Consider the following 16519-nt stretch of genomic DNA (forward strand, 5'->3'; position numbering starts at 1 on the left):
TCTGTTCGATAACTTCGCTAGTAAAAAGTATTTGCAAGTACTTGCAACTACTTCTCTTTTATTGAAGAAGTTCGTTAGTCCCGGTCCACACTAGAGTGATTTCATTGAAAAAATTGCATGAAATTATGCGTCTCTAGATCATAGCCGACCAAGAAGAGCGAGCGCTTAAATTGTTTATGTGTGGGTAAAATTACACTGACAGAACAGAACAGGGTGATGATTTTCATATTGAGTATGAAATGAAAAACACAGGAAAAAAGTTGTCACGCCGTGTTAGCGTTCAGAGCCAAACATAGTGGTGGGTGTGTGGGTTCGAATCGTCGGCTTTCCTTTTTCATTTGCATTATAGATCATAAAAAAGCTCGATTAATAAATAAAAAAAAAATTAATACTAAAAATGATCTTCGCTTAAAAAGGCAAAATTTTCAAATAGAAAAAATACATATATTGTTGGCGCGTTCGCTTTGTATGACTAAAATTAAAAATAATATACAGTGAATCACAGTCAAAAGTATCCACTTTAGTTTCTTTTATTAAAACTGCGATTGCTAAGAGTTGATATTGATAGCGATTTCGTTCTTTTTATATTTGTACATTAGGGTCTCAACTTAAATATAATAAAATAAAATTAACGAAATTCGGGTAAATTTAGATAAAAAAGTAAAAATTGTTAAACAACATCGATTTCTACCTCACAGTGAAAATTATCCACTCATATTATTTTTTTCGCACATTTCCCCGTCATTAAATGATATTTTGTATGCGTATTAAATTGACGCCTAAGGTAAGATGGATATATGTACATTTTTTATTGTTGCATTGCAGACGAGGCATTCTGCGTCATTAAAAATATTAATACAAAACAAAAAATCATTTTCAAATTCTTCCCTCCACATATTTGCTGTACAACTGCAAAATCTTTTCAGTGTACCCAAAAAAAAACACATAAAGCGGCATCAACCTGCTTGCATGACATTCAGTACAAAACTGAAGTAAAAAAATCAAAACATTTGCTCTCTTACTTTGCGTTCGGGTCGCGTGTGTGTGATTTGCCGAAAAAGTTCGTAACCATATCAATACCAACGAACGGGTTTGCTCTAGATCGACTTCCATAGTAGAGTAAAATCATAAAATTGCTGTAGTGGGGAATTCGATTTAAGAGCACCTAATTTCATGAAATTTTTTAATGAAATTCACGCTAGTGTGGACCGGGACTTATCGAACAGCATTTTGTAAAAGTTTGTACAAACTTTTGGATTATCGAACAGACCTATTGTATGGAATGGACAATTTAAGCTTTGTTCCTTTACTTTTTTAATGGTAAGAGTGGTTAAAGAGAAAAGTGTCAAAATTGCTCTCTCATGAACATTTTTACCAGAAAAGTAAAGGAACGGAAAAACGGTAGTTTTGGTAGCAATGTCAAAAAGAAACATAAAAAATTAATTTTCGTCTTAATTTCACAATTTTTAATTTATGTAGTTTTTTCAGCGTTCGACTTTTTCTTCTGTTTTTCGTCCATTTTTTCTTCATTGTGAAATAATCGTCAAACAAAAGTCGAAAAATCAGTTCTACCATTTTTACCTGCAGACATTTTGCTGGTAGCCTGTGGTAGAAGAGAAAGGCATATGTGCTCTCTCCTCTCTCACTCTCTTAAAAATTTTACCACTTTTTGGGGTTAGGGAACGCTTTGCAGGTTAAAAATGGTAACCTTAGGTAAGTAAAGGAACACAGCTTTAAAGGCCTGCGTACATAAGCTGCCTTGCCTGCTTACCTTGCTTACCTCTGATAAAAGAATAAAAAAGAAAAGGGCAACCCAGTTCGAAATTTCCTCGGCCTTCTTTATTCTTTTATTTTTATTATGTCAAAAATGAAGCAGGAAAGCAAGGCAATCAGGCAGAGCAGCTTATGTACGCAGGCCTTAAAGGCCAGAACAGAATCAATCGTCGCCTGCTTTGCTTGCTTCAAATTATAAAGGAATAGCAGAGCCTCTTTGCAAATCCGCCTGCGTTCCCCAAGTTTTACCACTTTTTACTCGAAAAGCCTTCCTTTACTTACGACACCATACAATTCATATGGGAGCAGTCTACAATTTTTACTACTTTTGCCGGTTTTGTCATTTTCAAAAGTAAAGGAACAGGCCATATAATTTGGGAAGCAACCCAGCAAAAAATTTTGGAAGTTGTGCATGTGGAGTTATGATTTCACAACACCCTTCGATGCAATCCACACGAAGTTATGAAAAATGCACTCCGTTGGATACAATTTATAAGCAGTAGCTTTAGAGATCCCTACAAAAAAACAAAAACAGTTGGTTGATCCCTACCCACCGCTGGCGAAATCTAAAAATAAGGAAGAATGTATACATTTCTAAGAATTTGTTATAAAATAAATAAAAAAAAATTATGTTGCGAACATTTTTGCGGTAATTCAGTTGGAGTCCATGTCGAAAGCTGAACTAGTGATGGGAAGGCAACATAAAAAACCTTTAGGATGATGAAGAAAAATCAGATGCGCTTGGATTAATTGGAGAACGGAGAAAGTAAACTCAAATGTGATTGAATTAATGGAAACTTTGTTTTAATTTGTGTTTATACCCAGCAAAAATTTTTGCTGGGTATAAACACAAATTAAAAAAAGTTTCCATTGAATTAAATCACATTTGAGCTTACTTCCTCCGTTCTCGACTTAATCCAAGCGCATCTGATTTTCTTTCATCATCCTAAAGTTGTTTTATGTTGCCTTCCCATTACTAGTTCAGCTTTCGACATGGACTCCAACTCCACTCCATTAAAAATTTCCGTCTCGTGAATTACAGCAAAAATGTTCGCAACTTAAGTTGTTAAGGCCTGCGTACATAAGCTGCCTTGCCTGCTTACCTTGCTTACTTCTGATAAAAGAATAAAAAAGAAAAGGGCTACCCAGTTCGAAATTTGCTCGGCCTTCTTTATTCTTTAATTTTTATTATGTCAGAAATGGAGCAGGAAAGCAAGGCAATCAGGCGAAGCAGCTTATGTACGCAGGCCTTTATTTCTTTATTTTTTAACAAATCCTTCGAAATGTATGCACAGGGTTCAACCAACTGTTTCTTCTGTAGGGATCTCTACAGCAACTGCTTATAAAATGTATCGAACGAAGTGCATTTTTCATAACTCTGTTGGACTACATCGAGAGATGTTGTGAAATCATAACTCCAATTGCAAAACCTCCAAAATTTTTTGCTGGGAATGAGAAAGGTACGGCAGAGCTCACAGCTGATTACAATTTTTTTCCGTTGGTGACCGACTTGTGTCAAACTCAATTTGAAATGTTTTGTTTTAATGTTCAAATTATGACAAATTTCAAAAAAGTAAATACATACATACATTTTATTTTCAAAAAAGTAAATACATACATACATTTTATTTTCATAAAAGAAAAAGGAAATAAATTTAAAACAGCAGCCGTTTTTATTTCAAGTATGAGAAGGTGTCGCTTGTGCAAAACCCTGATTGAAAGTTCAAATAACTTTTTTTCCAATTTTCATGCTTTCCCCACTTGAAGAATAATTTCCCTCGTTGATATGATACAAGTCTCCCCTCTCAAGTGTTGGCTATTTAACAATGTATCTTCTCAGTGAATAAACAATAATCAATAAAGACCAAAGTTCCAGTTTATATTTCTAATGTAATGTTCTACAGATTTTTCAACATCATTACTATGTGGTATCTTAATCTCCAGAAGAAAGAATGCTACTTTCCCACATTCTCTGGGGTAATTTTAAAGATTTAGGTAGTTCTTACCGTGGTGCAATGGTAAACATTCCTGTATGTCTTATTTCTGCGTATTTGGTTAGATACGCGTCCAGACGCAGCGATAAGAAGGATGTGTCATATTAGGTGTGTTCGTTTACTCAACAATTTGTACAAATTTGTACAAGTTCACTAACTTCTTGCAATCGGCTAAGGTATTTTGCATTGTACTGTAGAGTAAACGAACAACATCCAGTAACAATTTGTACAAATTTTGAGTAAACGAACACACATGTTACTTCTGCTGGCTACCGATACCTTTCTTACCCTGCGTTTACACATGACAGGACAGTTGATTTCATGTATTGATTGTCAAAAACCCAAAACTTGCCTGTGTGCCGTAGGCGTCCAGGCAACTGCAATAACAGTGGTAAAATTATAAATGAAAATCATCGATTCCTTTTCGTTTTCCGTTCACATATTTTGTTTTTGTGTATATTTATTTGTTTTCAGCACATTTGAATTATCATCTCACTTTTTTTTCCCAAAAATGTCAAACATTTGTTAACCAGACTGTCTGTGAAAAAATTAAGGGCAGCTGGAAGACAGCCGACAAATGTATGTATGTGTTAGTAAATCAGAGTTGTATTTGAAGACAAACTGTCTGGTGTAAACGCCTAGTTATATATAAATTCACCAACAGTTACCATCATGGTGGCCTGTTCTATGCACCGGATGGATTCGGATGAATTTTTCGACCAGGACCGCCATCTCAGCAACTATGTGTTTATGTTCGTGTATTTTTTCACCTTGGGAAGGGCAACTTATCCCGGAATGCCTGCTCCGAGCACTTTTGGTCCGTGCCGGGATAGAGATAAACCCCGGGCCAATATGGATCTGTCCCAGATCGGCATCAACGTCGGTGAGATGCAATGGCTTTTCGTCGTCTTCTATCTAAGGAATATGAAAATATCCGTCGTAAAATCCATTGCCAATATACTGGTCGATGGGGTACTGATTCCGACCACTAACTACCCCAAAATATTGGCTGTAACATTCGATAGCATGTTTAAGACGTCCGCGCAAGCCTCAGCTATTTGAGATAAGACCAGAAGTAGAAACAAGGTTCGGTAGCACTTGGGGTGCTGACATAGAAATCTTATTGACTTCTTAAGGCCTCTGCACATACAGTCCGTTGCGAGTCACGTCACGCGTGGGAAACAACAACCACATGCCAAATGTGCAAGTGATGGCAAGTTTGTTCTTGAAGTTTTCATGTGGTTGTTGTAAAGCAGAACCCAACAGATCGTATGTGCCGAGGCCTTTACAAAGCAATAGTGGTAAGCTATGCGGCGCCAGCGTGGTATGCAAATGTTAGCTCTACTCAGTGGAAGAATATTCAAACCTGCCAGTGGGCCATCTTCATGAGAAAACGAAGGTTTTGCCGGTTCATCAATACAACAGAATGTTTTCGATGCAGTACCTGCTTGGGTCTCATCGCAGTGAGCATCTCTGTCACGATTTAATGGTCAGCCTTCCCAGGCACGTCATGATTTAGAGAGGGACGTCCAAAGGTATAAACAAGAACCAACGAAGAACGCCAGCTGTCAAGGCAAAAACGAGTGTTTTAGCCCAGTTAAGATCCGGACGATGTAGCCGCCTTCATTCGTATCGGTCCCGAATTGATGCCATTATATCCAACACATGCATTTGTTTAGTTGTCCAGCTAACCCCACTCACCATCTCCTCATTCTTTATGGACGCAGGCCCAGTCCAGGTTGCAGAAATTTTGAGTCTGGATCATGGCAGAACAACCAGGTAGTGGTATCACACCAGCTGATCGAATATGAAAAGTCAAATTCCTTTATAAAAAAAAATATTTTTGTTGTAATTTCCCCAACAACATAAAGAAAGTTTTGACATAACATATTCAAAATTTTACGATGCCACTACCTGGGTAATTGTGCCATTGTCTGGATACAGAGGAACCGGATAGAGGGGTGAGCACATAAGCTGCCTTGCCTGCTTACCTTGCTTGCTTCTGATAAAAGAATAAAAAAGAAAAGGGCAACCCAGTTCGAAATTTGCTCGGCCTTCTTTATTCTTTTATTTTTATTATGTCAGAAATGAAGCAGGAAAGCAAGTCAATCAAGGTCTGCGTACATAAGCTGCTTTGCCTGCTTACTTCTGATAAAAGAATAAAAAAGAAAAGGGCAACCCAGTTCGAAATTTGCTCGACCTTCTTTATTCTTTTATTTTTATTATGTCAGAAATAAAGCAGAAAAGCAAGGCAACTAGGCAAAGCAGCTTATGTAACCAGGCCTTCAGGCAAGGCAGCTTATGTACGCAGCAGGGCTTCGGAGTCGGAGTCTAGCAAATTTAGCTGGAGTCGGAGCCGGAGTCGTGAAAAAAAGCTCGACTCCGACTCCGGGCAACAATCTGTTCTACATGTATCAAAATTTGTCAAATCAATTTAATTTATTTAAATGATCATAGTTTAAAACAAGTAAGAACAGACTATAGTCGGACGGGGCCGACCATGTGATACCCTATACCACTAAACGCGTCTTCTTGGGATAAAGTTATAAGATGTGCATTAGAAATTTTACCAATTTTCACACAAAAGTTTTGATCAATTTAACCCGCTAAATATTATCCGATCATACCGTTGACTTGCACGCTACTTCTTCATCTCAAACCAAAACTACGTTTAAAATTTCGCGCCGATCGGACTATTATTGCGACCTACAGAGCGGCTACAAAATCGAGCAAAAATTTTGTTTTTGGTCCATTTCATCCCTTTAACATTTCACGATCATCGCCAAAAACTAATCAGTTCTATTCTGGTCCAAACCCGACCTCCATACTAAATTTCGTGACAATCGGTCCATAATTGCGGCCTCTAGCTTGATTACAATTTTTAATGGACGGACAGACGGACGGACGGACACACATCGCTAAATCGCTTTATCTCGTCGAGATATGAAGTTTGGTATACCACATGAGGGGTCTACGACGAATATTTCGCGGCGTTACATGAATTTTTGGGAAAACAAACTTATTATACCCTTTTCCACATTGTGGTATAGGGTATAAAAACTCTTAATCTCTATTTTGACTACAAAATGCATATCGGAAGCATTTTTGGATCAATTGATTGGAATAATGTTTGCATGCTCCAAATATACTTGGGGAAGATCTTTTAGAAGATGTACAGGTCATTTTAAGGAAGACTCACTGGTCTTTTCTTTTTTTTTTATTAGAAGTCATTTATGTCTGCTGTAAAAGAACCTGTTGGACTTCTATGAAAGACCTTTTAGTACTTTAAGGGAAATCATACGAAAGACTTACCACGGTGCCCCTTAACCAAATTTAAATGGAAGGAGCTTACACCTAAGAAGTTTTCGCGGATTCTGAAACTGCAATAGCCGGAGGGCTTTTTTAAACAAATCGCGGTCAAACTTCACACTTATAGTAGTTTTTTAAATTTTCACGATTTTGCTTGAAAACCGCAAGTCCTATGGAAATGGGTGTAAAGAAAATGTTGTAGCAGTGAAAATTTTCTCTGCACTGACTGTATCATCTCTTTATAAAACTATACCATGACTACAATTTACCAACTTAAACTTATATATCTCAAAAATGGTAGAACCTAGGAAAATATTGCAAAAGTCAGTCTTGTAGAGAATTTCCACAGCTATATGATTTTCTCCAGTCCCATTTCGATAAGACTTTCCGTTCCCAAGCAAAATGGTGAAAACCTAACAATAAAAACCTAAAAATGTGACCTTAACTTCTATATCTCAAAAATGGTAAAACCTACAAAATTGTAAAGGTCAATCCTCTAGTGAATTTTTGCAGAAACAATATTTTCTTTAGCCCCATTTTGATAGGACTTACCGTTTTCAAGCAAAATCGTGAAAACATAAAAAACCCTAAAAATGTGAATTTCAAGTAACTTTGACCACGAAAGTGTATGTTAAGGGGAAATAGGCTATTTTGGTCTTCTATCACGATGCGGTGTTAAAATATCGTTAATTTTCCATAACTCAAAAAATTACAAAGAGTGTTACCGGACAGTAATTATGGTAATTTGATATTTCGAGTCTCATTGGGTACATAAGTAAAATTCGGAAAATTGTAAATATACTCGTATGTTGGTGTTTAGGTAGAGAAACCTTGTAACGATACCGTCCGATTGCAGTTGCTTTGAAGGGTTTTGCTGCATGTTCTGAAGTGTGAAGTATACTGAAGTGCTTGTTACTTTGTATTCCGTATTGTCAACGAAAAAAAACGAACAACTATGTTTTGGTATCCTCCATGGTACAATCATTACAGGTAGGACACAGCAAACATATGATTACAATTTTTTTCCGAGGTCCGCCTATTGTGTCAAATAAATTTGAGTTTGTTTGTGTGTATACATTTTCTTTTGTAAACTGACAACTGACAAAATAAATTAATTAAAAATTAACTTCAACTCAAATAAAAACTAAAACAAAAAAATAAAAATGAAAACTTGCGTATTATGCAAGAAATTCTATTGCGCCCTAAACGGGCACTTCTTTAAAGTACCAGTTGACCATACACGGAGATCAAAGTGGTCAACAGCATGTGGTAAAACGTTTAAAATAAATCAAGTGGTCTGTGAAGACCACTTTCTTCCTGAAGACATTATAGTGCGAAACACAAGATATGCGTTAATGCCAAATGCTGTACCATTTATTGTTTCTACAAACGAGACAGAGTAAGTAAAACCATAAAAACTTGAATTGAAATACATATAAATATATTTTAGTATGATCCTTTCTAGCACTGCCGAGGATGAAGGCTTAATGGAAACCTGCACTGAGTAAGTTGTAGATGTAAACATTCTTGTTAAAATTGCACTAATTGCATTTCTTTATTAGCATCAATGTAATGGAGTTGGAAGAATACCAGCATGAAATTGAAACTCAGAAAGTGTAAGTTCTTATATTCTTTAAAACATCTTGATTATATTCTTGATCGCCGTAAGAATAACTAGGAAAATATTTCCATTCCTCCTCTGCATTTGTTGCTTTATTTTGCCTATTCGGAATATCGTGTTTTCTGATTTCGTCTTCCATAACGCTGCAGCGTTATGAAACAGCGCGCTGTTTCTACATATTTTGAGATAAATATTGCAAATGAACAATTGCTACATAGATATGTATTTAATTTTTGTACAATTTGCAGAGACATATCGTTTGAATATACTGTTGAAATGGCAGATTCGGCTGTACAGACTGAGTAAGTGTGGCTTTATTTAATAAATAGTAAAACATATTGTATTTGGTTTTTTTTTCGACCTTCTATTTGGTATTAAACATGACCTCGAGCTTCAGAAATTTATACATGTTTAATACAAAATAGTATAAATACTATAACTACCTAACTAATCACAAACATTTCTAACGATTTTAAATATTGGTTGTAGACCCAGTGATTCTCGAAGTTGGTGTGTTTTTACAGCTGTGGTTTTTATTATGTATTGTAGAATATTTGGTCAAATTATTTTTATATAGATCCTCACAATTGATCTATGTATCATTATTCTTTGTATATGCATATATGTGTTTACACGAAATATTCATTTTATACCATTTATATTTGTTCTTTTGTTGTGCACATTGTATGAAGTGGTTGTATTCTATATTTCCTAGCCATATACTATTGTATAAAGAAATGCAAAAAGAAAATTCTAAAAATAGAGACTTACTTAAGAAATTGAAGTTGGAAAATGAAGAGTTGCGAATTAAACTTGCCGAATCAGAAAAATGCACTTCCCACTTTAAAAAAATATTTACAGAGGGCCAAGTACGAAAAATTACTTCACCTGGGGCATTGCAATGGAAGAGCAATGATATATCGCAAGCAATTTGTCTTCACGCAGCAGGTCCACGTGCCTATAAACATATGTACAATAATGGTTATCCTCTCCCCAGCGTATCTACACTAAAAGCATGGGCTCGTAAAATCGATATAAGGGAAGGTATTGTGTCACCTGCATTGGAAGTAATGAGGTGTTGTGACCTCTCGGAGGAAGATAAACTTTGTACATTGGTATTCGATGAAATGAAGGTTTTGGAAACCTTCGAGTATGACGCTGTGCGAGACTTTGTACGAAAGCCTGCAAGTAATGTACAGGTGTTAATGGCTCGTGGCCTGCGTTGCTCATGGAAGCAACCACTATTTTTTGACTTCGACCGGGAAATGAGCAAAGAAATATTATTTGAAATAATAAGAGAATTGCAGGATGCTGGGTACACAGTCGTAGCGATCGTGAATGATATGAGCCCCACAAACCAAAAGTTATGGAACAGTTTGGACGTCTCCTATGGTATAACATTTTTAATATAAATATATAATTATTCCATGCAATTTTTTTTATTTTAAGATAAACCCTGGTTTCAAAATCCTGCGAATAAAAAAGGAAAAGTTTTCACATTTGCAGATGTGCCGCACTTAATAAAGTTATTGAGAAACCACTACTTAAGCTCTGGTCTGGTATATAAAGGTGAAGTAATTACTACCCAGACAATAGTTGATGTGTTGAAACACACAACAACTAGTGATTTATCAATAACTTTTAAATTGAATAAAGACCATTTAACTGTGGATGGTCCAGGTCGGTTTTTCTGAGCTACATAATATAGTATATATTCATATATTTATTTATACATAGGAAAACAAAAAGTGAAGTTGGCGACACAACTTTTTTCTAATACAACGTCTAACGCTATTATCCGATGTGATGCTCATGGCTTAGAAGTATATAAACCTTATATAACAGCCGAATTTATACAGTTGGTAAATAACTGGTTCGATGTGCACAATTCAAATTTAAGCACATTCTCTTACCCAGGAAAGGTATGTTTTAAGCATATACAACAAAAGTAAGAAAACACGCCCTCATTTTTCTCCAATATAACGACGACCTTCAGATTACAAATACAAACTACATTTGTATATGTAAACATAAACACAACGTGCCCATTTAATTAGGGTATTTTTTTTTTTATCGTACAATGTGTGTGTTTGTGGCTTAAATCTTTTGTTTTTGTAACCTCCAACTCCATATATTAAGGTTGTTTTTTCTTTTGAAATGTATTGTAGAAGCCTCATCTCACCCCTACACACCAAAACAACTCACACTCAAAATTTCTAGCTTCAGCGGTTTCGTCTGGGCGATATGTTAGTAACAATAATAATCAACAATAATTGCATCTAGGAGCCATATGGAATTCGTTACGAACAACAAAACGAAGTATTGAAAAAAATGTCCGATGCCGTTTGCCGGCCTATGATTCCGGGGAAGAAATGTCTATTGCCTTTTCAGAAAGGTATATTAATGACAAACAAGGCTCTTCTCATGCTTTACGAATATCTTCAAACAAATTATGACATGAAGTATGTTCTAACAAATCGGCTGAACCAAGACATATTGGAACATTTTTTCGGGGCTATGCGAAGCAAAGGGGGCCTAAATGACCACCCATCTCCAAAAGAATTTATGTATAGAATACGAAAATATATTCTTGGTTTGTATTAATGTTAAATTTTTAAATAGTGTACCGCTTTGTGATATATCATTTAGCTAGAAACACTGAAATTCTTGATGGTACTGGTAATGTGTGCAAAGATTCCACACCTTGGCTTGGATCAGATCAAATGTCGAATAATTTTCAAGTGAATGATGAGAAAGAAATGCAAAACTGTCATTTTGAAGAAATACAAATTGAATGCAGTGACATCTTGGGTACTGATCAATATGAAAAAGAAGAAGTTTATTTCCTCCCGACAGCCAATTTGAAAGACGTAGGAAGACTTAAAGACGACGCTATTGAGTATTTTGCGGGTTACATTATTCGTGAACTACATCTTAACCAGTACCTGAGCCATGAAAATACCATGACATGGATCGACCAAATTTCAAAAGGGTTCTTAAAAAAACCGTCGAAGCAGTTTCTTCTGAAAATAAAAGAACTTGAAGAAATTTTTTACTATGTAAACGGAAATGGTATTGACCACAATGTGCAATTGCACGATAGAATGTGCAAAATGAGCGCAAATATAGATCTATCAGATAACATAAAAAAGTTTTTCTTCAAATGTCGCATATATTTTCGCATAAGAAATCTTAATGAAGGCATAAAAATAGAAAAGTCTAAACAAAGAATGTCTAATCGAAAGAAATTAATGAAAATGCAACTCTAGTTAGCTGGTTATCTAATACTTGTATTAAATTGTTTCTATAATTATTAACTTATGTAACATATTCTATACATTGTTAGTTTTTAATTCATATTATAAAATAAAAAATAATTTATATTATTTAGTTTATGCAAATTTCTAAGTTTTCTTCAACAGATGTGTATGAGAAACAATTCATATCAATAAAAATTTGCATATCAAGTACAACCTGAGGAAGTTTCAATTTTCCAAAGAAATTTATCACAAGTTGATATAGTTTCGTTGTATATTCACAACATCCCCTATTTGGCTTGTTTCCGCTGTTAGTTACCATCATCAAGTTCCTTTCTTCAGTAGCATTTTGAGATTCCAGTGTTTCTTACATTTTGGTGTTTGGAAACAAATCATACTTCAACGTTATTGACGAAGTTTTACCAAGACTTCAACGTGCATGTAAAGGAAATGTTCCGATGCATTCCAATTAGTTGACTGGTGAACCAAAAAACAACATGTTTATATCTTAATTTTTGGGCAGGCTTGGAGACAAATTAAGCTTATCAAAAACCATTGTTGTAGGCTAATTTATCTCGTGATTTGCGACAAAAGTGTATAAAAAAGCGTTTTATAGAAAAAGATGAAAGCTTTTTAAGAAATGATAAAAAAACAATTAATATTTCCAATTGAATGTAAACAAAACAAACCATGACAATAAATATTTCAAATAAAATAACTTGTTGCTTTTGTTATTACTCATTTGAAGTTATAAGCAAACCGGCATCAGAGTTGTTTTTTTATAATTTCATGAACCTGACCAACCTTCTAATAATTGAACCATGGGTTGCCCTTTTCTTTTTTATTCTTTTATTAGAAGCAATCAAGGTAAGCAGGCAAGGCAGCTTATGTACTCAGCCCTTAACATTTTCAATATTAATTAATGAATTTGAAATTTATAGGCCGTTTATATATAACAAGGTTAACCCAGTGGGTCTGGGTTTCAAATGTCATTTCCATTGTATATACTTCAAACAAATCCTCATAAAGAAGGTTAACCCTGCAAAAAACTATAATATAAACGCCGTATTACAGAACGTTTTTTGAGATTATTTCAATTTACAACTACTTCTTTTAACGTTTCAAATTTGATCAGATGGACTGATGCATCTACCTTGGTAATTGTGCTATTGACAAAAATCAGCTGGCTGCCATTTAAATCCTCCAAAATGTATATCTAAATACAATGAGATTTGTACTGGATTTATTAAATCCAGTTGAGGATTTATGGCTAGTCTAAATGAGCTATTACGCCAAAAACCCCTTCAAAATACAACCCTGCCGTATGAAATACGCTATACGCTCTGTACGCTGTCATTTAATTTGCAAGGTCATAAAAGTTGTTGTTGTTGCAATTTGACGTTTCAACTGTCACACTGTCACGCAAATTTCGCGACTGTCCTCCTTCTTTCCGGCAAAATCAACGATGGCAGGAGTAAGTAAAAATTTTGTATGGAAAAAATTCAATGAAAATCTAAAACATCCTCGTAACCATGTCCATTGAAGAAATGCGACCCGAAAACTGTGGAAAATATGAAAATAATTAATTTGAAATTTTCCTTCTTTCTCTTCCACATAGACTCTATACACATACCCAGAAAACTTCCGTGCCTATAAGGCATTGATTGCTGCCCAATACTCGGGTGCTCAAGTGAAAGTTGCTAGCGATTTTGTTTTCGGCGAAACAAATAAGTCAGCTGAATTCTTGAAGAAGTTCCCCAGCGGTAAGGTAAGTTATGCTATGAGATTTTGAATCGGCGTGATGAAGGCCAAAGACCGGTTGTGACGTTGCAAACGTCATCATTCGGTCGGTTACAAAAATGCCGAAAGTGAGGTTATGTTGGTGGGCCTTTAGTAATGTGATGTTTTTTCTGTTTGTTGTAGGTTCCTGCTTTCGAGACATCGGACGGCAAGTTCCTTAGTGAATCCAACGCCATCGCCTACTTCTTGGCCAGTGAACAATTGCGTGGTGGCAAGTGCCCCTTCGCCCAAGCCAAGGTCCAACAGTGGTTGTCATTCGCCGATAATGAAATCGTCCCCGCTTCCTGTGCCTTGGTATTCCCCTTGTTGGGCATTATGCCCCAACAAAAGGGCAACACTGCCAAACAAGACGTTGAAGTTGTTTTGAACTTGTTGAACAACAAATTCTTGGAATCCACCTACTTGGTTGGTGAACGTATCACCTTGGCCGATATTGTTGTATTCTGCAGTTTGTTGCATGTTTACCAATATGTTTTGGATGCTGCTGCCCGTAAACCATACACCAACTTGAACCGTTGGTTCAACACCATCTTGAACCAGAAGCAAGTTAAGGCTGTTGTCGGCAACTACAGCATCTGCGACAAGGCCTTGGTATTCGATCCCAAGAAATATGCTGAATTCCAAGCTAAGACCGGTGGTGCCAAACCCCAACAAGAAAAGAAGGCCAAGGAAGAAAAGAAGCCCGCCCCCAAGAAGGAAGAACCCAAAAAGGAAGAGCTTGATGCCGCCGATTTGGCTCTTGCCGCTGAACCCAAATCCAAGGATCCCTTCGATGCCTTGCCCAAGGGTACCTTCAATTTCGATGACTTCAAACGTGTCTACTCCAATGAAGACGAAAAGGTTTCCATTCCATACTTCTGGGAAAAGTTCGATCCCGAAAACTACTCCATCTGGTATGGTGAATACAAATATAACGAAGAATTGACCAAGACTTTCATGTCTTGCAATTTGATCGGTGGCATGTACCAACGTATCGACAAGATGCGCAAACAAGCCTTTGCCTCCATGTGCTTGTTCGGGGGAGACAACGACTCCAGCATCTCTGGTATTTGGGTGTGGCGCGGACAAGATCTTGCCTTCACATTGAGCCCTGACTGGCAAGTCGATTATGAAGTCTATGACTGGAAGAAATTGGATCCCAGCAGTGAAGAAACCAAGAAATTGGTTGAACAATACTTCTCCTGGACTGGTACCGATAAACAGGGACGTAAATTCAATCAAGGCAAGATCTTCAAATAAATCTTTGCAATAATGTCCATCGTGTACGTCGTGTAACAACAGCAACAACAACAAGCAACTACTCATACTATTTATATGTTTAAAACATTTACGTGCGTACGTTTATCCAAAAGTAGATTATTGGGACTTGAGTTCAAGTAGTAGGAAGGAGTGTGTTTTCCAGAGAAAACAAAATGCATTGCCAGCCAGCCATTCAACACACACATACACACAGAAACTCAAGGATAAAAACGTTATAATTGTATTTGCATTGTATTTTTTCTCTCGCCTTTTTTATATGTAATTAAAAAAACAATGTTTTTTTGTAAACCATAATCCTTTTTTTAATTTTTTCATAAAAAAGCTCGGAATGCTCATAGCATGTATTATTGATAAGATTTCGTTTTAATTTATTAAAAACCACAACAACAAAACAATTTTTGAAACTCGTAAATTTTTTGGATGCCTTTTTCATAGTTGGTTGCAGTAGAGAAGTAGAGTGGTGGTGGTAGTTGTGTCATTGATCGTGGGGATCATTGTCCTTTGGTTGACAAACAAACCCAGGCCAGATTTATTTTCATTGAAAAGGAGAAGAAAGGGGTGGGGCCACATAATTGGCAACTTGCCAAACTAGTTTTGCAAAAACTTTACGATGATACATACAACATATTATGCTCTTTCTTAGAGTAGCGAAGTGAATGACATCATCATTGCCAAAATATTTTGTTGTCATTGAGAAATTGTTAGTCATATTCAATATTTATATGGGACATGAGAAACAAAAGCAAGAGAAGTAGATGGGCTACCATGTGAGAAAAACAAAAATGTGTAAGCACTAAGATGATTCTAATAAAAATACAGGCATTGGCTTCAGTCCCGTTTGGGACCCTTGCGCCGATCTTGTTGATACGTTTATCACAATTAGTCCTTGTGGTTCCGAGTGCAATGATATATATTTTTCTTGCAGAAATTCATACTTCCAGCGACATAGATCTTCAATGAAATTGGGTCACTAAATGTTTATACCCTCCACCATGTAGTGAAGGGCAAATTAAGGGCCTGTTTCACTATGTCGAAAAAAAATGATTGCGAACGACAAGTATAAGTTTCAATATCGATTAAGCTGTGTCCGTCTGCGGTCATCACTATAGCCTTTGAACGAAATGAGTTAGGACGCTAAAATTTTACTACAATGGTTGCAGGCAGGTTAGGTTTGAAAATGGGCTATATGGGCCAACTCTTTACAATATCCCTATATGAAGGTACCTCCCGATTTGAAATATTTTGAAGGGTTTAACATCATTATCCGCTAGAAATGGCTGGTATTTTCAAGGTTTAAACCACTTTATCTAAACAGAATGGCTTGAATGGTCGGAACAGAACCACTTTTTGATAAAGATCCCATAGAAAATTTCAGCCACATCATCCAACAGAAATAGCTGAAATTTGGTATTTTCGTTGACGGTATAAAATATTCCAGCAGAGAATTGTCTGTATAGGTCCACTTTTTGGTATAACCCCCATAGAACGTTACCGCCAAATTGTCG

At 36.1% G+C, this 16519-nt stretch overlaps 1 protein-coding gene and 1 long non-coding RNA gene across 2 annotated transcripts; both read left to right on the forward strand.

Moving 5' to 3' along the window:
- Positions 1-10159: 10159 nt before the first annotated feature.
- LOC141390671 (uncharacterized) lies at positions 10160-11938 on the forward strand. The gene is made up of 3 exons (XR_012409440.1): positions 10160-10377; positions 10435-10619; positions 10866-11938. It is a non-coding gene; the product is annotated as an uncharacterized lncRNA (long non-coding RNA).
- A 1360-nt stretch (positions 11939-13298) lies between these two features.
- Positions 13299-15308, forward strand: eEF1gamma (elongation factor 1-gamma). Its single transcript, XM_073984787.1, has 3 exons — positions 13299-13428; positions 13573-13722; positions 13878-15308. Exons 1-3 carry the CDS (start codon positions 13420-13422, stop codon positions 14991-14993), a joined length of 1275 nt encoding a protein of 424 aa, XP_073840888.1. The 5' UTR covers positions 13299-13419; the 3' UTR covers positions 14994-15308.
- The last annotated feature ends 1211 nt before the right edge of the window (positions 15309-16519 follow it).

Source organism: Musca autumnalis, unplaced genomic scaffold, assembly GCF_047663935.1.
Source record: "Musca autumnalis isolate F117 unplaced genomic scaffold, ASM4766393v1 scaffold_1, whole genome shotgun sequence".
NCBI classification, from domain to species: domain Eukaryota; kingdom Metazoa; phylum Arthropoda; class Insecta; order Diptera; family Muscidae; genus Musca; species Musca autumnalis.